Source organism: Lonchura striata, chromosome 3 (assembly GCF_050655825.1).
Source record: "Lonchura striata isolate lonStrDom1 chromosome 3, ASM5065582v1, whole genome shotgun sequence".
Taxonomy (NCBI): Eukaryota; Metazoa; Chordata; class Aves; order Passeriformes; family Estrildidae; genus Lonchura; species Lonchura striata.
The window spans coordinates 18,960,818-18,983,245 of record NC_140705.1 but is presented as its reverse complement, the minus strand read 5'-3'; the positions used below and the strand labels follow the sequence as shown (position 1 = coordinate 18,983,245).

Here is a 22,428-nt window from a genome sequence, read left to right as displayed (position 1 = left end):
ATTAGCTTAGTTTGACACTCATAAAGTAGAAAATAATTCTTTGAATACTATTGTGATACATGCAGAATCCTTGGTTTGTAAGATATACAAATCCTTCTTGTTATGTCATATTTTCTCCTTGCCAAGGCACACTGATATTAAATGGTTTTTCTTAAAGAAACAGGAACACTGCTTATTTTTACCACACAAGAGAAAAATCTGTTCTGAGACAGTGATCCTAATAAATAAACACACAGAGAATTAACAAAGAGGATACATTATGGCCTTCCATTATACTAAGTTCGACCAGCAGAAGAATCAGAATCTGAACTTTTTCCTAATATGTCAGTGTGAGAAAAAGCACTACACTTGGAGAGCTCAGAGTTATATAGTGAATAATGTACAAACCAAGGATGGAATTTGTTAAAGTTTTACAAAGTCAAATACTTCACCATTTTTAATGTAATGATTTTGCAGCTGGGACCAAACCTCAGAGAATTAATGTCTCCTGAAGTATAATGACTTAAAAAGGCAAATACACGTCAAAACAGAAGAAAAAGGAAAGAATACTGACTTGTTCCATTCAGGTCAACCATTAGACCATCTTGTACATGATCTTGAATAAGCTGTAAGGTCCTTTCAAATATTTCCCCAGCTCTTGCTTGCTCAACAGTGTATGGGTCCCTTGGGTATCGAAATAAGGCTAGCAAATCATTTGGAGAACGAGGACGACTGATAGATAATTTGGAAAAAAACAGTAAGTGTACACAGGGGTTACAAAACAACAACACTACGTAAATCATATAAATGTTCAGCAACATGATTAGTACATACCTTGGTTACTCATCTCAAAATGGAAGGCAAACCAAGAAGAAAAAAATTCAATAAAATAATAAAAATTTAAATATTTAGTAGTAATTAAATATTTAGTAGCATTTTAATACACATTATTTCAGCAGAAGAGCTGCTGCAATGAACAGAGATCTCAACAAGAGTGTACGAACAATAACAATCCTTACATGTCAAACTGTTATTATTCTCAGAAACAACCAGACACTATCAATATCTTTTAAGTAACAAAATGGTTTATTGTTTAATAAATCTCACATTATTTCTGGTATATACAAAATTAATTCTGACTTCTCAATTAAAAAGAAAAAAAAAAGGAGATACCTGTCAAACAGATGTGTACGTGTTGAATTTATTGCTCTGTCAACAGTTGCAATTGCTTCCACAATTGATGTTTGCACAAAAGGATCTCCATTTCGGCTGACATTAGGAACTAGAGAAAAAGGAATTCACGTGTTATTGCAAAAATGGCCACACACAAAAAGATATTTCCATAAAACAGAGTCTAGACACGACATCATTTCAGTTCTACAAAGTAAACCCTTGTTCTATAAATGTTAGTTCATCCAAATATAAAATTCTTAACCATTTTGGAATTCTATCAAGGCATATTAAAGTAGAATAAAAATTAATTTAAAACAGAAGTTAACCTAAGTTTAAAAGTCATCTAGCTTGTAACTCAAAACCAAGATAAAGATAAATGCATAGAGTGTTTATCTGTCCTACAATTTCAAATGCAGATGACCAAATAAAAATTAATTATTATTATTAAGGGTTTTTTCTGGTGTATTATCAGGTTTCAGGTGTTGATATCAAGAGCCTGAACTATAACCACTGAAATCAATGCATATTTCCCCTTTGATTTCAGCTAGTTCTGAATTAGTATTGAATTCAATATAAGAGCTTAAAGGCCTTACAGGAATGTGCTGCAAGTGGTACATAATGAACATAATTTACGTAACTGAATGAACACAAATTAGCATTGTTCTTCTGCTGGTCTTAGTATAATAAGTAACACAAATTAATTTTAAAGGGCAGTAAATATTTTTTTTTATTTAGATCACTACTTTGTTTCCTACTTTACAATTATCTTTTAAATACTAGATTAAAACTCACATACTTAATGCTATTTAATAACCATATACAACACTGGAAACTCAAAAATGCATAGGCCTTTTGTGCTTTGCTGCAGTGGGATGTTTGTACAAACTATGTAGGACTAATAACCTTCCTTTCAGTCTAAACTAGGAATTACCAGATCCAGGGGCAATAGCTAACAATTTGCAGAGTGTGTTTAGATTGGAAAAGTCACACAGGAAGAAGGGTAAAGTAGGGAAAAAGTCAAAAGCAAATATACTGGTATAAAATCAGCAGATGTACAAAATCATCTGACATAAAAACTGTTGTTTATAAGCTTTTCATTACTTCTTTTTTTTATTTTTTCCCTAGGCAACTTTTCATTATTCCTTCCTAAGTGTCAGCTTAAATTGTCCCTAGATGAGTTTCAAAGTCTGGGGCCCACTTAGTCAAACTTAACCATCTATACCATCAAATAAATACAGAGCTCTCTGGAACTCTATAGCTGCAGATGAAGCCCCTTTCTGTGCCCGGAGACCAGTCTCAGGCTTTTGGCAATATATTCCCAGCATCCAAAATCAGCTGCCCTTTCCACACTGCCTGAGGGCAGTAGACCCTGATCTGTCCTAATTACCAACTGTACTTGCTTGACAGCATCATTTTCAACAGCAACCACACAGAAACACTATCAGATAAGCTACTTATTTTAGGAAGAAATGCCATTTACAGGTTTAAATTTTAGTTGTTTCAGCATGTTTGCGTGCCTTGAATGATGTGAACAGTGCAAAATTGCAGTCTTTAGAAATCCAGTGGCTGGTTACCCTCCTTAATGCTGTCTACATTAGATGTAAACTTGGTGTTTACTTGCAGGGCAATCTGATTAATGGTATACATTATATGTGGGCTGAGGTATAAACCTTTCTCAGACGTTAACTATTCTGTACTTTATTTTTGTTTAGATTATTTATTGCTAGCAGTTCTTTGTTTAGACTGATAAATGTTAGAAGTTAAAGCTTCTTGTAAGAGTTTCCCACATTACTTTTTTTTAAATTGGTCAGGGAGAGGGAATGACTCTTAAAAACAACAAAAATAAATGGCTAAAGGAAAGCATCTTTAAAATATTATCCAACACAGCCAGCAAAACCTGTTCCCAGCTTCTATACATATGTCTTTATTTTGTCTCAGTCTTAGGAAAGTGTTTTGGTTTAGAAACATTCATAAAACATTACCCTTTTTAAAAGAAATTATGCCATGCAAGATTTTAGGAATTTCTGGCTATGTCATTACAAATAATATCCACACAGCAATTAACCAATACTTATAATCTCTCCACTTGTCCTCCTTGATCCCCTGACACCACCAGTTTTTAAAGTAGCCATAGCAAAACAGCATCTCATATCCCACTAGTATGAAGGAGAAATTTAATTTAAAGTTTCACATGGAATGCAGATTAATGAAGTGTAGTTTCACTAATTTTAGGTATATTTATGCTACAGTTTAGAAGAAATTACCCATATTCAATTATTAACTGCAAATCAGCAAATAAGTAGTTTTTTAGTTTGCTGATTTCAGCAGACTAGAATGATGAATCTACACCTGTATAAGTGAATGAAACTGGGGTTTTATTTCAACTCATGATTTCATTTTTCAGCACTCTTAATGACTTAGGTAATCTTTCCTAAACAAAAATGGTTTTTTGCTCTGCATCTCCAGAGTAGCCAGATTAACTGATTTTCATGGACTTTCTTTCCTTTCCTACTTCATAAAAGTAGATATAGGAATCTTATTACTGAATGATTCCTAGCCTTATAATCTTTCTCTCCTGAGTAATCTTTACAGATTAAAGAAATAATTTTCATAGAACAAAGTACAGATTAAAAATCTACTAAAAGCAACCTAAGACAGGTAACATCATACTTTTGTTGATGCTATGGCACACAGTACATTGGAAAAATCACTGGTACATCTTTATCAATTTAGTAAACAAAATACGGAATATCCCAAATAGCACTGGGAAAAATACCAAGTATATTGAAGATATCTTCACACTAATCTTCAAAACACCAAAAAAAAAATCACTGTTCTATACTAATTTTTTGAAGATACAAAGATATTGTCATATATTCCCTATTGAGAGACAGAAATTAGACAGTTTTCTTTTATTTTCCATCAAAATTAAACTGAAAAATCAGCTATTTCAGTAAATAAGTCAGAAAAGCTCTATGGCCAATCTTTGTAGAAAATTTATTTCCTTAGCCTCTTTTGCTGCTTTATTGACATTTATTACATAGTAATAATTTATAACTATTATTTGCCATTATTAATTTCAAATAATTAAAACAAGATAAAATATTCTCCTTTTCTTTTTGTTTTTTCTTTTAGCTTCTTGAGGTCCATATAATATTCCTGAACTATTTTGCAATAGTTGCAGCCTAATTTCCAGTGAAGTGCTGCAAGTGTCCCTTTGAAGATGCCAGAAGACATTTGTCAAGTTATTTCTAAAAATTAGACTGGGCATTTGACTAGCAAATTCTAAAAGCTCTAAATAATATCTAAAGAAGAAAGTTGAAAGATTCACTTGAGCCCAAAGCATTGTTGGTTTTGGGGTTTAACACCTAGAGATACTCTTATTGCGACATCTTACCAAAGTATGGGGGGGGGGCAAAAGTTATGGGAGGAAAATAGCCACATGAATAAAATAACTAATTTAGTATCTTTACAACTTTGTTTCATCTTATGGGTTAGACAATTAGAACAAAACTAACAATCCAAGTCCTACTGAGTCATGTATCTTACCATTTACACTAAGCACCATACTAACAGAGGAGTATCCTATGGTGTTGCGGGCAACACACTCATAGCGACCTTCATCGGCTGTGCCAACGTCGCGGATGGTGAGAAACCCCTCCGGACTAACGTGAAATTTTCCACTCTCAGTTACCTGTACTCCATCCTGCAGGAAAGCCCAAAGTTGACTTATTCAAAATACACTCATTTTCATACATGATGTTTTTGTCATCTTTTTCTCTTCTGCTTTTATTTTTTATATTTCTATTTTGTATGCCAAGTTTACAGTCAGACAGATTTAGATAAACTTATACAGAAAAATCACAAGTACTTATAAATTGTACAGTGTGTTTCTTTACTTCTAAAATTACTCTTTATTACAAATAAAAGTATTTTAATAGGCTTTCACCACATAAGATCTAGGACTGAAAAATACCACTTGAGAACATATGTATTTTATTTTTCTGAAAATTAACCAACTGAAATAGGTCTCAAGAGTTTTACGTATATCAGTTCTTCATGTACATTTAGAATGCAGTACATTTAGAAGCTATTTAAGGTTCATTAGAGTAAATTTCTAATATTCACTACTACTTGAAAAAAAGAATATAATCAGAACAATTGAGTATCAATATTAGCAATTCCTTAATTCCCTGGTAACTCTGCTAATACTCTATAGTTTGATAAAGCACTTATTACATCAATGAAAATCAAAGCCACAAAGAGGTTACCAGAAAATTATCAAAGCCTGTCCTGGTTGGTCTCAACCTAGCCGTAGCAAATGGCTCCAGTACAGCATTTCTTATTGCTTATATCTATAATATCATTGAAAATGTGAATATTAGTAGGCTATTCACACCAAACTGTTACTAAATACAGACCTTTTAAGGCATACATTATGAAGTGTAGCTGGGCTGCATAATAATTTGCATAAATACATATGTATATTTATCTATATAAAATTCAGGTTTCGTATCTATATACATGCTCTGTATTAAATACTTACCGATTGTACTTCAGATAATGTTTTTAGACACCATAGGAAGCAATAATTTGGCAATGTGCACTTTCAATAATTAATTATGAAGAGACGGTAAGGCCACTGCCTTTCTGCAATAACTGAGTATGTAATACCTTATTCCATGTAATGACTGGCTCCGGCTCTCCTTGAGCATTGCATGGGATCTGCACGTTTGTGCCAACCTCCACTGTCATGTCACTGGGAACACTGGCAAATACAGGAGTCACTAAAAAAGCCAAATGATACACCGTATGAAGTATGAAACACAACTTGTGCAAAAGATGATCAAAAAATAGGTCAGCACTCTGGTTTTATCAGTTGCTGAACATTTCTTGATCTGTTACATGATTCTATCTTCAGGCTTTTACTTGCTTATAACATAATTTTAGGGATTAAATTCTCCTCGAAGAAACTAGCTTCCCATGGTATGGATGTATATTCTGTGGATAAAAAGCTGGCTGCATTATCAGGCCCAGAGAGAGCAGTGAATGGAGTTACATCAAATTGGTGGCCAGTAACAAGTGGTGTTCCCCAGGGCTCAGTATTAGGGCCAGCCTTGGTTATATTTTCATTGACAACCTGACTGAGGGGATCAAGTGCACCCTAAGCAAGGTCATAGACAACACCAAGTTGGGAGTGTTGATCTGCTGGAGAGTAGAAAGACACTGGAGCTGGACAGGCTGAATCAATGGGCTGAGGCCAATTATATGAGGTACAACAAGGCCAAGAGCCAGGTGCTGCCCTTGGATCACAACCCCCTGCAGTGCTGCAGGCTGAGGGCAGAGTGGCTGGAAAGCTGCCCCGTGGAAAAGAACCTGAGGGTGATGGCTGACAGCAGCTGAACATGAGCCCGCTGTGCCCAAGTGGCCAAGAAGGCCAGTGGCATCCTGGCCCAAATCAGCAATAGTGTGGCAGCAGAAGCAGGGCAGGAAATGTCCCCCTGTACTCAGCACTGGTGATGCCCCACCTCGAGTCCTGTGTCCAGCTGTGGCCTCTCACTACATAAATGACATTGTGGTGCTGGAGCATGTCCAGAGAAGGGCTGGTAACAAGTGACAGGATGAGATGAAATGCTCCTAAGTTGCACCAGAGGAGGTTTAGATTAGATATAGGGAAAAAAAAATTGCACAGAAAATGCTGTCAAGCACTGGAACAGACTGTCCAGGGAAATTGTACAGCCACTATCCGTGGAAGTGTTCAAAAATGTGTGGATATAGCACTTAAGGACATGGTTCAATGGTGAACATGGTGGTAGTGCTACATTGACAGTTGGACTTGATGAAAGGTCTTTTCCAACCTTAATGGTTCTATGACCTTGTTTCTGATGTCTGCTCCAGGATGATTTTAAAGTATTCTTAACTTCTAACATAATAGGCTAGTAGTTGTCAAAACCACTTAAGTTCCATGTATTAAGGGCTCTGAAAAATATTTCTGTTAATAGCTAAACCTGTACAAAGTCATCAGAATGAATATTGCATTAATTGGTGATCTTTTTTTTTTGTTTAGTTTTAATTTTTTGAAGTTGCGATGACTGCAATTTCTCAGATGACAAAGCAAAACCTTTCACAACTCATTCTAATAAGTTTCTCAGCTTGACTTGCTGAGGTGCTGAGTCTTGACAGAGCTCCTACCTCTATGACACCTATAATCCTCAGCCCTCAAAATATAAAAAAATCACCTTAAATTCTAAGGCCAGAGTACACTGTTACCTAAATCCACTGTGAATAAAATTAATGTGTTTTTAAACTTATTTGTCTTCAAATCCAAACTGATGCCTGGCACTCAGATATCATCATAAGAAGCACATATAAAATTATGAAGACATGAAGAATTCTATTTTTGCTGTAACATATACTGCTATACTGATGACATGATACTGATATTTAGGGGGGGGGTGGGAGAGGGTGGAGGGCTGTGCTTTTACAGAGAAGTATTTGGCTCCACTGCAGTCATTTATATTACCAACCAAATCTGGCCTTACTGTTAAACTGTACACAAATGCCTGTAAAGGACCAGAAATCAGTTCAAATAAGGCATCCAGAGGCAGGTGTCCAGGACTGGGAGGTAAGAGAGTCTGGCTCTGTGGATGTGAGCTAAGTCATGCCAGCAAACAGACCTGGACCATTAATCTGTGTTTATTAAAACTGACTGAACCACAGTGACCAATGACTAAACATTCCTCAGGTGAACTGTCCTTTGTTAGAAGCCCAAAAGAAAATTTCTCTTCTTGCACAATTGAAAACAGCATTGCAAATAATCTGTGCGGAGCTCCAATTTCATGTCACATATTCAGCCTTCAATCTTGTATTTACTATCTTTTGGTGACTAAATTTAGCAACCTGAGTTGCATAAAAATTGTTTTATTAAACTTTACTCAAGTCCAGTGGAATTTAACTCAGCAGGAAAGCTATAAAACTTTTTTAAACTGATACTTGTTTTATATAATTTTAATCAACATTTTATATAGGTTGAAAAAATAATCTCAATTTTGACAATCTTAAACTAAGAAAAATCAATAGATTTTTTTTCTGACAAACGTCTAAGCTCATTTGAGCCCCTTTTACTAATATACATTAATTTTAAATTAGGTCAGTAAAAGAAATGCTTTGAATTACATGTTTTATCTACTTGAATTCAGTTAAACATAAAAGTACTTAAATAAATTATGAATGGTAATATTATTATAATTTATCCTGGAAGTAACTTACTTAGAATTTAATTGAAAAAAAAAAACATAAAAATGGATTTTGGGGTTGGTGTTTTAGGACTTTCTTTTGTGTCAGTTTATTTTCAGTACAAGCAATGACTTTTCTTTGTGAAGTTTGTTCTGCTTCTGTAAAATAAAGTGTTCTATTTCTGGACAGGAAACATTATAAATGTGTTAATAATACCACTTAACTAACATCATAGAGCCTTATTAGAAACTAGGCTTTCACAAAATAAAGGCTCTTATTAGAGCCTTATTAGAAACTAGACTTTTCACAAAATAGCATATTCTCCAATGCATAGGAATACTGTAATCCTCAAAGCAAACCTCCACTTCTTACAAAAAAAAAAACCAAAAAACAAAACAAAACAAAAAAAAAACAAACCAAAACAAAAAAAAACCCACAGTAAATCAGATAAACCTCTTTCCCAGAAGACAGACTGTTCTAATGGAGTGATACCCTGCACAAATACTGGCAAAGTTGCAGACTTGTTTGTTGGAAATCACCTGGGATCTAAAAGGAGATCTATTCAGAAACAATCACACACAGTACTGTGTATTTTAGTGTAAGCTTAAATTGTTCTCTTTTTTCTTTTTTTTCCTTCCCAGCAGCTGTCCATGGGCTGTACCTCTAGGCTGCACAGTCAGGTACACAACGATCCGCTGGGATCCAATGATGTTGACAGCTTGGCATTCATACTGTCCCTGGTCATGCAGAGCAACCCTGGAAATCCTCAGCGTTCCAGAGGACAGAACTAAGTGTCTTCTGTCAACAGACAGCTGGCCTCCTGAAACACACAACAACAACATTTGCTCTTTATAGCAACAAAGCCCCTTGGTGTCAGAAAAAGGGAAGCCCAGGTTTTAAATTTTATAGAACACTGGAAATTATTAAAGTTGCTTAAAAAAAAAATAAAACCAAAAAACCACCAAAAAACAAACAAACAAAAAACAAAACCACCAAAAAAAAAAAAACAAGAAAAAAAGTTTCAAACCTTTACTTCTAAGAAGATAAACATGAAAAGCAAACACATTATACATATGCACACAATCATAATCCTTATCGCTTCTCTGTTTGTGGTAGAAATAAATATTTTCATTTAAGGAGCATGCTAAAGCATCTAAATGAGAAGGTATAGAAACACCAGCATGTGTTACTGCTCATGTCATATTATTGCCATTAGACATGGCCCTGAAAAAAATGTAATGTAAGAAAAATTCATTTATATCAGTGTCTGTACCCTATCCTCTCTTTCTGGATATTTTATTTGATTGGAGCAATCTAAGTAGAGGGAGAAACAGGGACATTATCAGCATCAAAATGATGAACAATTTGTTAAGAATCTGTTTTATGTACCATAATTTAGAATTTCCTAGGAGTTATTTAGCCTGCTAGAGTTTTTTCACTCAAATCAAACAGAATTTTCGCTTACTGATAAAACATCCACTACAATATTTCTTCCTCTGTATTTGGCTTAACACCTTTAGAGCTATAACTTGATAGAACAGTCAGCAGAGTGCACCCCATTGTTTCTGTCAATGTGCATTAAGTGACAGAGATGCTGGTACAGTTACAGGCTGCACTGTTCTGGTTTCTGAAGAGAGCACATCCCACCTAATTTCAGACCTCCAGCTAAGGACAGCCATCTCCATTCCTTCTGCAGTACAACAGCAGTGATACATACTGCCACATATAATTCACTTCATATTTCTTGAACATTTATTAATAGGAATCTATTATGGATACATATTTCGGTGACTCTTTTTTACTTAATAATGAGAAATGCTTGAGCAGCTATCTGCTGTAGGACACCTTGCCCTTCCCACCTAAAGGAGAAAGAAATGAACTCTGTTTCCTTCAGAGACGTAGCTAAATAAATACATGCAGCTCCTTTCAGTAAAGAAGTGATTCTAATATGACTGCTAAACTATCCTGGTAGTTTAAAAGTAAGAATGGAACACACTTACCTCCTTTAGTCCAGGCAATAACAGGCTGGGGATAACCTTGTGCTTCACAAGGGAAGTCAACAGTTTGCCCCTCAATCACTGTTTTGTCTTGTGGAGTGACAGTAAACTGAGGTAGAGCTACAGAAGAGGAAAAAAAGCCATTAAAAAAAAAAAAACTTAAAAATGCAAGACTAAATTATATATTTCATGTGTAAGCTAAAATAGCTCGTATTGGTGGGAAAAGAGATGCTAATGGAATTCTTTTATATTGTGACCCCTAAAGAGAAGAGAGTTAGGACAACCACTTGTGTAAAAGGAACATCTCTCACAACCTGGCCCTGATGTCCATGAAGGCATGTGGGATCTACTGTGACAGATCCAAAATAAGAGGTACAGTAAGACTTGTAGAATCAAACATAGAGTCTTCCCTGGATTAAAAATATTATCTTCTCTTTCTCTCAAAACTTCCCGGTTAAATTGTGAAGAGGAAGTAATGTAATCAAAACCTTCTTGAGCTGCCTGTTTTCTTCCATGAAAGCAATAAGTGGAGCGTGGGCAGATTCTGCAGTAGCACTATGCACTAACTACTCACTATATGAGAAGTATTTGTTCAGCTCTCAAAACAAAATTATCCACTGGTAATAAATGAACACCACACAGAAAAGTTGTTTTGTATAGCTTTAGAACTCATTAAAAGGCATTTGTAATCTTAACTGCTTGCCAGCTAAAGAGTTCCATATTAAAGACTATAATATGGGAATAGAAGCAAACAAATTTAAAGGTTACAAAGTATTTTGGAAATAAAAGTTCCAGCATGAAAACGTTTGCAAAGAATATTATCTATATATACAGGAGACTTCTGATAGTTGATCTTGAATATTTTATAATCACACTATTGACATACAATATCAAAATTTTTTCAATCACATGTTATAGTACTTTGACTTTTGCTTTGCAGAGAAGATGTCTAATGCCTCAGCTGGCAGTATGATAGTTTCTATAAAACTCAGCAGAAAATGTTTCCACATTCACTGAAGTGTCTACAAAAGAAAAGCAGCACAGACCTGTATTCAAAACTTCATTTCAAGTTCTCCAGGTACAAATTCTAATCTCTACCACTGCTGTCTGTTACAGAAAATATTTAATCACTCAAAAAATTGACACTGCTTGTTTGTTCCTCCATGCAAACAAAACGTAAGAAGTTAAGATTTTAAAACATTAAACTTCTGATAATAATCAATGAAATGTAATTTTCAGGGAAATAGTATATAATACCTTACTCTGTGTAAAGTATAGCAACTTCCCTATGGACTACAATAGTGAAATTAGAAGTAAAAACTCTTATGTTTTTAGTTTGGCTCTGTCAACTCAGAAGAAAAGACAAATCCACACAATTTCAAGTAATGTCTCTCCCAGTTTAACATTTTTTACCTTGGACTATGATGTATGCAGTCGCATGGATGTTATCTATGGTGTTAGTTGCAAAACAGGTGTACTCGCCACTGTCCTCCTGCTTCACATTTTGTATGTAAAGTCCTCCTGATGGAGTTATTGTGACACGAGGGTCATTTGGTAGAGGGGTTCTGTCGCCTTTGGTCCAGGTAATTCGTGGCTGAGGGTGCCCGGTTGCACTGCACTCCAAGGTAACACTCTCTCCAACCAGCACTTCGGTATTTTGTGGGTGAATCACAAAACTTGGTCTGGCTGTGAGAAAACAGCAATGCCTAAATGCAGCTTTTAGCTTGCACAGTTCTGATTTAGACAAATATAGTCTAAAACTGGGGACACCTCTAATCTCAGTGCAAACTCTGCCTTGCTGTAAGTCTAATCTAACTGCAGACATCAATAGATAAAAACAAAAACTCTTAATTGCTCTGAAGTTTCTTTTGTCAACTCCCATTAAAACAATTTCCAAATATTTTGCTCTCCTGTGCTGATCTTTAGAAAGGTCTCTTCAGAGGCATGGACATTGAGACCCAAAACACAAACAGACTAAGAATTGCCCTAAGTGCACAAAAGCCAAAACTGATTAAGCCACATTTTAAGTAACTTTTCTCAAGTACATGAGTAATATGCAGTGACATTTTAAGTTTACCTGATGCTGTCTGTCAAAATAAAATGTTCTCACAGCAAAGACTGTGTTTTAAAAACATTACAGTCCTGGACAGGAATTTAGTCCTTACAAACATGAGGCCTTGGCTAGACAGAGCTAAAAGATGCTTGAGCAAGGATGGCTGCACAGGGTGTGCCGAAACTTCCATAAGTGGCCTCTTCAGAAGCTTGTGGTTTTCAGTATCCAGAGAGATATTGCACTGAGAAATGTTGCAATGCAAAGCCTCTTTTCCTAACCCTTCTACAGCCTATGAGACTATTACAAAAATTGCATAGTACAATAAAAATATTAATTAACTGTCTGAGTTATATTTTTGTTCTAGGGATATTATATTATTTTGTTCTAGGGATATTATAGCTTCATAATCCAGGTCTTAAGATGTCCAAGCCCAACAAAATCTACATATCAAGCACCAAAGCATTTTATTTTTTAACAATCTTATTATTAAAATAACTCTCTATCTGAATGCAAAATTCAGACTTAATGTTCTTTACCTGGTGACTCAAAGTATCTAAGAGTAACTTCCTGAGTTTTCACTTCTCCAGCCACATTTTTTGCCATGCATTGGTAAATGCCTTGGTCTGTTTCTTGAGTATTCTGGATCATCAGTGTGCCATCATCTAGCAAGTTTAGACGGGAATCTTCTTTCATACTGAGCTCATTACTGAGAAGAAAAGGTAGAGTTAAATCTTTAAATCACAAGTGCAGAAAACTGCCAAATAATAAAACCCAGGAGATAAATTACCCAAAATAACTTGTGGGATAAAAGAAGTTTTACTTTGTTAAAAATAATGGAACTTTACATTTTCTCCTAAAGAGAAGAAGAGGAAAAACAAATCATGAAATTGTTTTGTTAATGCAAGTAGTGCATCTTCAAAATGAAAAGTTAAAATAATTTTATGAGGAAAAGCTTACAGGGAAAAAATACAGTGAACAAATACACATACCTGGTCTTTAAAAGGCTGATCTAGCTGGCAAAGCAATTAAAACTGTTTCCACTGGAAGTATGCCATACAAGTTCAATATTCAAGATACCTTCTACTAGGACAGAGGTTAGCTGTTTTAAAACCATCTTTGTGCCAACCTCTGCCTGGACAGTTCAAGAAGCACTAATGAAGCTGATTGTATTTTGTACTGGTTTAAAATGTAAATTAAGGTCAGGTCTTAAGGTAAGGTCATTAATGAGTTTCTGTGATGTAACCTAAGTCTTAAGGGGTTTTATTAAAGGAACTGTTTCTCAGTCCACCCTTTACTACACGATGAAGAAAGCACAGAGGACGGATGACATCACACATCTTATGTACAAAACGCAGCCTACTAATCTATTCAACATACTGCTCAACAGGTTGATGGCTTTTGAGTGAAATCCTGCCATATTCCACTGCCTTGCAAACAGTTTTGCTCTCATTCATGCAGCCAGGAAATGAGCCAGAGTCAATAATCCCTCACCCCAAACTCGAGTTTTTTTCTTAAAACTCATATGTGTATTCTTAATATGTTTTCTTTGTGTATTATAAATACTTGAGCCAGAGAAAATTTTGAAAAAATAATTATCCCATTTGAGTTCAAGGCTCTGTTCTTGACATACTCCATAAATGCTGTACCTTTGCTGCACAGGGGGTTCTCACTGACATCAGCAGAAAGATATAGAACCAGGACTCTAAATCATACCATTTCATCAGCAACTGACAAACTAAATTGCTTTATAGAAACTGTAAGGGAATTTATGTTCCAGGTCAGGATTGTGTAAGAGCATTATTGAGCCAAAGTCTGATTTGCTGATGGCAAATTCACAATTCATGTGTCCATTGTAGGTTCACATCAGTTTAAGAGGGTGATGCACTGGCACAAGGCTGCTTCAGCTGTGCTGTGCCGTGCCCAGTGCAGCTGGAGGGAGCCAAATTCTGGGCACAGCCTGAGCAGCCACTCTGCAGCAGGCTGGCCCTTGGGCTGTTTAAAGATAGTCATCCTTTCTTCTAAGTGGTAAGGGAAAGAGATGCAGTAGGTTGGCCAGATAACTTGTGCTATCTCCACCCCTAGAGGCTTTTAAGACCCATCTGAATAAAGCCACCTGGTATAATACCTTTGAGCAGAAGGCTGCAATGGAGACCTACTCCAACCTTGGAGACCTCCTCCAACCTGAATTACACTACAATCTTGTGATATAAAGACTTGCCTGCCCTGCATGTACTGGTCTGAGGAGGCTGGAAACAGATGTTTCTCTCCTCTCCTGGGACAGAGCTCAACCTTGGAGGGAAGAAACCTCTGACAAGCTAGGGTTCCAGAAAGAGTTCTCTGAAACTTTAATTGTATCCAGCTGGAGTCCTTAAAAAAAAGTATGTTTTGCTCCATCCCAAGACATATGCAAATGCTAAGTAATTCACAGACTGTACATACAACATGTCCACAGTGGATTGCCTGGTACTTATATATAAATGATTTAGTATTACAGGTGCGAGCAGCTTTGCAGATATACTACAGCTGAACATCTTACAAATAGTACTAGAGTAACAATACTTTCTAGTTACAAGCTCTTATATATTTAAAATCATTAATAAATAAGCTATAGGCCATCATTACTTCATATACTTATTTTAATTACAGCATGTTTTTTTTGTAACTATTTCATATAGTACCATATACAGCACATGGACATGCACCCAGAAATGTACACACACAGACAAATGTAATTGCATCAAGTTTCTCTCTTCCTCTTTCAAACTTACTTGTTTCGAAGCCAGATAATTTCTGGTTTAGGATTGCCTTCAGCCCTGCAAGTGAAGTACACTGTATTCCCTGAGGTAACATCCACATCCTGAGGCTCTGATGTAATTCTTGGCCTCTCTATATCAACAATAAAACATACAAGGAACTCTTACTTATTTTAAAACTACTAAAAGCTGGTAAATAAAAATATTTCCACACATCTTGTAAAAATATTTTTCACAAATATTTTGACTTAAAATATGTATATGCTTAGTCAGGATTAAATGCACTTTTCCCTGTGCAAAAGTGACTGTGGGATTTCTTGGGATTTCTGACCTTCATTGCTCCTTAGGATCTTTCAGCAGACTGGAAATAGATTGTGCAAATTTGTATCAGGTTCTAAAGCAGCTGTTTTATTTATTTGAACAGAGATTCAAATTGCCTATGAAGGAAAAACTTTAAAGCAGCAAGCACAAGTGCCATTTAAAACAACTTCCTCTAGATAAGTATCAGTGCCTAATCTACCTCACAGAATAATTTATACAGCCTGCTTCCTGCAGTTTCCTTATCCAGGCTCCTTAGATGTGTAAAGAGCTGGTAGGATGCCATGTGCATTATACTTGCACCAAATTCCCTTTGTACTATCTTTTTCAAGAACCTTGTAGATGCTTATGGTCATAATTCTCTTGATCAGAATTATCCACCACATATCCAAAAGGACAATTTACTTATTTTATACCTTGGATTCACTATGTGAGTGGGCAGGCAAATGCCCATAGCTTGATGAGAAATCTGCATTTTGATTTCAGTGCACAAGAGGGGCTGGGCCAAGTCACACAGTGCTCATGGGGCCAAGCTATGGTCCATTAATCCTCAGTGGCAAAGGGTTCCAGTGCCTGTGTGGGGCACTCCTATTAATTAAAGCTGAGTAAAAAAAATTCAGTGGCCCAAACCCAATTCCTACATCTCCAAAAATTTTAAAGGCCAGAACTGTGTCATCACGGACAATTCAGTAAAGCCTCTTTCCTTCCTTTCCCTCATACAGAAGGGAATAAAGGACAATAATGTTAATGCAACACCATAGACCCTGTTATAGTCAGAACTGAAATACAAAAGGGAAAAATAAACTCCTGCAGGATAATCACCTTTCGTTCTTCAAGGGGAAATTTAAAACATGATTATATTTGTTTCATTAAAGATAGGCTGAAGGGTAAAAGCAATCAATCCTGTCAGAAGGACACAAAACCAGAAGTGGAAGACAAAGAGATTTCTAGAAATAACCAATATTAACCAGAGGTGGTCAGTGTTAACAAACAGAACAATAAATTCTAACTCCCCCAAAAAAACACAGTTTCGATACATGCAACCCATTAAAAATAAGCCATCAGGAAGTGCCAAACCCACCACAGTTCAATTCTTCTGGTGTTATCGTGGCCACCGATCTTCCCTGGATCCTCCGCGGGTACTCACAGGTGGCCGCCGCCTGAGCGTTACCCGACTCCGCGTACGTCTTCAGCAGCTCCGCCAGCCACAGGATCTCGCAGTCGCAGTGGAGAGCGTTCGAGTCCAAACGCCTGCACAGAGCAAGGAGCAGCCAGAGCTCTGTTAGCAAGCCCCAGCCATTTTGCTAGGGTCAACATGGCTCTGTAAATGGAGCAATGCCTTTATCTGTGAATCCAGACAACAGCCAACATGCAATACAGGTGGTGGTTACATGCTTATAGGCATTCTGGTAGTTTTTATTGGAATATATATTATTTTTACTGCCCAAAGAACAATCTAGATATATTATTTAATCTATAAAACAATGATTACAAATAATCCCAATACAGGAAATAAACTTAAGACTTTCAGTAACTAAAACAAATAGATATAGAACAATAGTCTCAATCTATGCACATAAACAACTGAAGCACAGTTAATAAAAAATAAAATTTAATTAATATTTAATATTTAATATTTTAAATAAAAATTAATATTTAAATACTGTAAAAGGCATTTGCAAGGAAAATAAATACTGTAAGAGAAGATACAGTCTAATTGGTTTATTTTTCATTAGTTCAATAATAATTCAATTTACTTACAGTCTCTTCATAGATTCTAAGTGACTAAATGTTCCAGGAATCAAATGAGCTATTCTGTTGTTATGCAAAAACCTGTTAAAAACACAGAAATATTCATGTAATAATTCACATTTTGTGATGCATTCATTTAATTTACATACTTCTGGAAGGTTTTCAAGAGAAGGTAATCTAAAAAAATTTAAGAAAAATAATCGAACCTGTTCAGCAACTCATTGTCTGCTATTTTTTAAAGAGCCTCCAAGGTGTACTTGGGTATGTCCATGTGGGGAAAAAGAAGCCATAAGTAACTACAAGGAAGGAAGCTCATAAGCAAATTCAAATTAGAAATTTTTAAAAAAGGTCTTAAATAAATAGTCTAGTTCCTCATTCACAACATTTATTTTAGGCCAAACATTGATCACAGATCTTTGGGAAGTAATTTTGCAAAAGAAAAATAAACCACAGGCCATGCTCACTTCTGCTTGCCTCGAAGGTCAGTCTTACCAAAGTGTTCTTGGAAAGACTATGTAGTAGTTACAGTAAAAAAATTGGCTTAAAAACAATCTATGGCAATGATAAAAATATTATTTTTTAGTTTCAAATGCTTGATTTAATTCAAACAAGGAAGCAAGCTGTCTTCTGAATCTTACCCCAAGAAAAACAAACTTACAGCCTTTCAAGTTTTGGAAGATGAGTAAAGGATTCAGGTTCCAATGTTTCTATTTGATTAAAGTGCAGATACCTGAAAATATGTGAAACAAAAAGAAAAATACTGAAACAATTTTCTTAATTGGTGAAGTATTTTAAATAATTTATTGTTTCCATACTGTTTACAGATCTAAATGGCCATAGTGATATAGCAGCTTTTTTCTGTTACCATATGAATCTTATAGTTGAATCTGAGAAATAAAAGGCATGACAAAGAAAGATGTGTTTGCAGATCACTATATGGAGTGTGTGTGTGCATATACATAAGCAAAAAACCCCAAACATTGCTTTGGAGATTTTGGAGATAATGCTTTGAACACTATTTTGCCAAGTCTGATGCTCACTGTATGCATGCTTGAAACAATTTAGCAAAAAAAATTATTTTTATAGAAAAACGTTAGAGGCTATTTAGAAAACATTTACAGCTTCCAGCACAATAACATTTTTCGTGGCCAAATGCTTTCATTTCCATGAGTGAAAATTTCAAAAGATGCTGAGAAATCATCTTCTCTAGTCCATGAACACTGGCAATTAAAGCTTTGAGCGTTGAGCATTCTCAAAACCAAATTTGTAATATAAACCCAAGTTTGACTAATTTGACTTTAAACAAAGGGCTTCCTAGCAATTGGTGCTGTTTGATGCTCTCTTGATGTTTATGCAAACTAATAACATTACACAACAATAAATCTACAGCTGTTAATGCTGTAAAATTGAGAAAGTTAACATAACAGGACAATTAGCCAGACTATTAACCTGTAACTGTTGTGAAACTGGACTGCAAAAGCAGGATCACTCCAGCATCTATTTTGTGGAGATACCCCTGAACCTTACAGATGAGAACACACAATGTAATAGCTAAGACTGGCACAAGAAACTGTGAAAATTATTTAAAGACTTTGGATCTTGATTATATCCAAATGTGTTCAAAACTCTTTTAAGCTTCCTATTTGACCTCTGACAAACACAGGAACCTCTGGAGAATTTGTATATCCATAAATCATTTTAGTCTGAAAACAGACAAGCCTGTCATTTAAAAACAGTGAGAACAACTCCAAGCTCATTATCTCCTGAAACATCAATCCCTTGGCAGAAGAAGGAGAAGGACACGGGGATTGACCCGCGCTGAGGCAGACGGTGGCTGCGCGGAGAGAAAGGCGGGAGAAGCGAGGATGCCGGCCAAGGCCGTGCAGGGAGCCCGGGAGGGGCGTGCAGGGGGAAGCCGGGCACGTGCCTGGCAGCCTCCCAGGACAAGCGCGAGCCAGTGAGCGATGCCAGGGAGCCGTGAATGGGGACCACAGAAAAAGCCAATAAATCAGCACGGGCGTGATCGAGCACATCAGAGTGTCAAGCCTGCCTACTGCCAGTGCTACGCGTGGCCACAGAGGATCTTGAGCACAGAGTATGGTCGTGTTAGCGTGAAGAACCGAGGACTGCATCACCTTGCTGGGACTGCCAGTTTTCAGCTCCCCTTTAAAAAGACAGGGCGATTTCTTCTAAATTAAAAAGACAGATCTCAAAGGCAGATATTTCCTGCAAGGTTCATTCAATTTGCCAGCAGACAGAAGAGAGACTTCAGTGAGGAAGGACTAGCAGGACAAGGACTGGGCAAGGTCCAGCCATGAGGTGGGTAGGCACTGCTTGCCAGGAGCCAGGACTCTGCTCATCCACCTTCAAGGATCAGCAGTATATGGGCAAGGCAAGGTGGGGATCAGTGAAGAAGGACAAAGGGAAAAAACAGGCACAACTGGAGGGTTTTCTATCTCTGAAGCAGCATTCATTTTGGAAAAAAATTACAAACACTACTTCTTTTGCAGGCAGCAGTGATTTTTTCCTTTTTAACTTTCTTAATTCTTCTTGCATTTTTATGCCTCATGAGCACCTTGCAAACACATCTCTTTATATCCCAAATCAATTAATCTCTTGTACTTTGGCATTGACAAGGCAAGATTTGTAGGCACTTCTTATTGGAACAAAAAATAACATTGGTAAAAGCAGACACATTTAGGCACACAACCCATTCTTCAGCACCACAAATCGGGGTGAAATTAGAATGAGAGAAAAAGAAAGAATATATCTCTCAGATAGTTTAAGTAGTATATACATTTCAAAACTCAAAGCAGCAGCCCATAAAGGTTGTTTAGTACTCAGGACTATTAGAATTACAGATGTAATCAATATGTGCCTGAAAAGTCACAAAGTCACCTTGGTTTTCCAAACAAATTAAAAAAAAATATTTCTGTTATAAACCTTGCCTTGTTTACAAGCTCATACCATTGCAGATAAATAATTCAGGTGCTGAAGAACATTTTAACAGCTAACTTTACCTCATCATATATCACACTGTCTAAAGCAGCTCAAAAAAATAAAATAATGAAGTCCAGCTGGAAAATACTCTTAACTGCTTCATAGTAGTTGGGCTGCACAAGTTATTTTGGTTTAAATTATGTCCTGAGCAACTTATCATGCAATTTATTAATAGAACAAGGTGTTCAATATCTGGCTAAAATAATCTGTAATTCAAAATAAATAGATGCAGAAATCAGATTACATTTTAAGTCTACAATAAAGAGAATAAAAAAATCCTTGGAATTATGGCCTACATTAATCCTGTTTTATAACTTAGGTTTATCACTTCTATTATTTTCTTCTATGTACCACATTAAAGTTTTGTAAAGGTGTATTTTAATATTTTAATTAATATGGTAATTTCCTGGATTTAAACTTCATTTTAAAGGTAACCATATTCAGGAAATAATCTCACACTGGCATATCTTTATAGGCATCTTTTATATTCAGAGTACAAAGCACTAAAAATAGTAGTATCATGTAATAAATTAGATATTAAAGACTTTCAGAATGAAAATTGAAATAAAAGGCATGCAAGAGTGATTTTTAAATACCTACATGTCTTTCTTTTTTTAATTCTAAACTCGCTATCAAGAATTAAATAGAAGGAAAGGAAATACTTATAGGGAAAAAATAGTCCAAAGGAAACACCGCAAAAGGAAGATTAAGATTTTATCAACTAAGCATGGTATAGATTGTCTTTCTTACTATTAATCTTATAGGACAAAAATGTACAGTAAAATTCAGTCCCAGTGGCATTTTTCACAGTACTAAATTTAGGATTACATCTTATGTAGCCTAGTAGTTTTTGTAGGTGAGGACTTTTATTATATAAGCCAATTGTTCTTTTTCTAATAGTATCATCACATCTTTGAGGAAACTCACCCATTAGCTGAGTGTAATCTGTGTTCAGAATATTTGAATAGTCTGTTTGCCCTTTTGATTATTTGAATACGAATGAATGAACATATATGTTCCAGATCTATCAAAGAGCTTTCCCTGCTCAGGGACAACATGTAGCAACCTTAAACTACAAGGAAAAATATTTCAATGTATGTTGTGACAATGATATGAAATATCGGAACAGGATATTTAAGGAGATTATGGAATCCTCACTGAAGACTTTTAAAATAAGGCAAGTATCTGTTTCCATTTTGTTGTCCCTAGCTGACCTTATTGTATAATAATAAGGATAAATTTCTCAAGGCCCGTGTCATGCCTTTTGGGTTCCCTTGTTTGTTTATTAATTAATTATCTGACATAGAGTCATGCAAAAATCAGGAACTTGTATATAAAACAAGAAAATAAATAGCAACACTTCAAAAATACTGAAAACTGATTTGAGGTAAATAAACTTAATATAACAAACTGTATCACTCTATCTTAGTTAAGGTTTTTGTCTATTAATTCTCCCTAAATATGTATATGTATACATAAACTACATCATAACTAATAACATCCTATAAAGAACAAAATAAGTATGTTAATACGAAAGTTAAAAGAAAATGCATAACTAAGATTAGGTGAACAGATTTTTAAAATCCATTAATATTTGGGGATACCACTAGTTAAATAGTGGAGAGCACACTCTTTGTCCCTGAGACATACAACTCATAAGCTGAGATCTCAAAAAGTACGACAGATATTATTTGGAAGGAAAGCAATACATACACATCTGGAAATGGACTCCATTTAGAGCTAGAGCTTGGGATCCAAATTCAGGGCCTCCCAAGCAGGGTATTTGTGACATTTCAGGTGGGATTGAGGTGTCAGGCACACAGAGGCACAGAGCAGCTGGCTGGGCCCAGGCACACACAGCCCTCCTTGCCTTTCGGGTGTCCTGGCTGCCTTCCGCCTGCCGCTCTGAAAAAATGCAAGTTTCCTGCAGCTTTCTGCTGTCTGTGCCAGACCAAAACATATGTCTTGCAGATTTAACAGCATCTAAACTGGTACTAAGCAGCTACTTTTCATCAGCTGACTTTCTCCCTTCATGCCCAGCCACAGGTGAAAAGTTAGGTGATGAAATATGTGTGGCTCAGTGTGCTCAGGTACTTAAAACTACCAATTTTTCTTCAGAATTCACCCTAGCAAACAGGCTTCAAGATCTGATTCAAAGATCTTATTC

General features: G+C 35.9%; 1 protein-coding gene across 4 annotated transcripts in view; it reads right to left on the bottom strand.

The window, feature by feature from the left end:
* Positions 1 to 22,428, bottom strand: part of PXDN (peroxidasin) — an 87,188-nt gene that overhangs the window by 24,336 nt on the left and 40,424 nt on the right. For all 4 annotated transcript variants that reach the window (XM_085574563.1, XM_021551105.4, XM_085574564.1 and 1 more), the window contains 12 exons: positions 17,920 to 17,991; positions 17,271 to 17,342; positions 16,591 to 16,760; positions 15,207 to 15,324; positions 12,975 to 13,144; positions 11,799 to 12,071; positions 10,389 to 10,505; positions 9,050 to 9,208; positions 5,827 to 5,939; positions 4,702 to 4,858; positions 1,153 to 1,261; positions 554 to 711 (listed from right to left, as the gene is read on the bottom strand). In XM_085574563.1, coding sequence (XP_085430689.1) covers positions 554 to 711; positions 1,153 to 1,261; positions 4,702 to 4,858; positions 5,827 to 5,939; positions 9,050 to 9,208; positions 10,389 to 10,505; positions 11,799 to 12,071; positions 12,975 to 13,144; positions 15,207 to 15,324; positions 16,591 to 16,760; positions 17,271 to 17,342; positions 17,920 to 17,991 — 1,688 coding nt within the window. The remainder of the gene's footprint in view (positions 1 to 553; positions 712 to 1,152; positions 1,262 to 4,701; positions 4,859 to 5,826; positions 5,940 to 9,049; positions 9,209 to 10,388; positions 10,506 to 11,798; positions 12,072 to 12,974; positions 13,145 to 15,206; positions 15,325 to 16,590; positions 16,761 to 17,270; positions 17,343 to 17,919; positions 17,992 to 22,428) is intronic.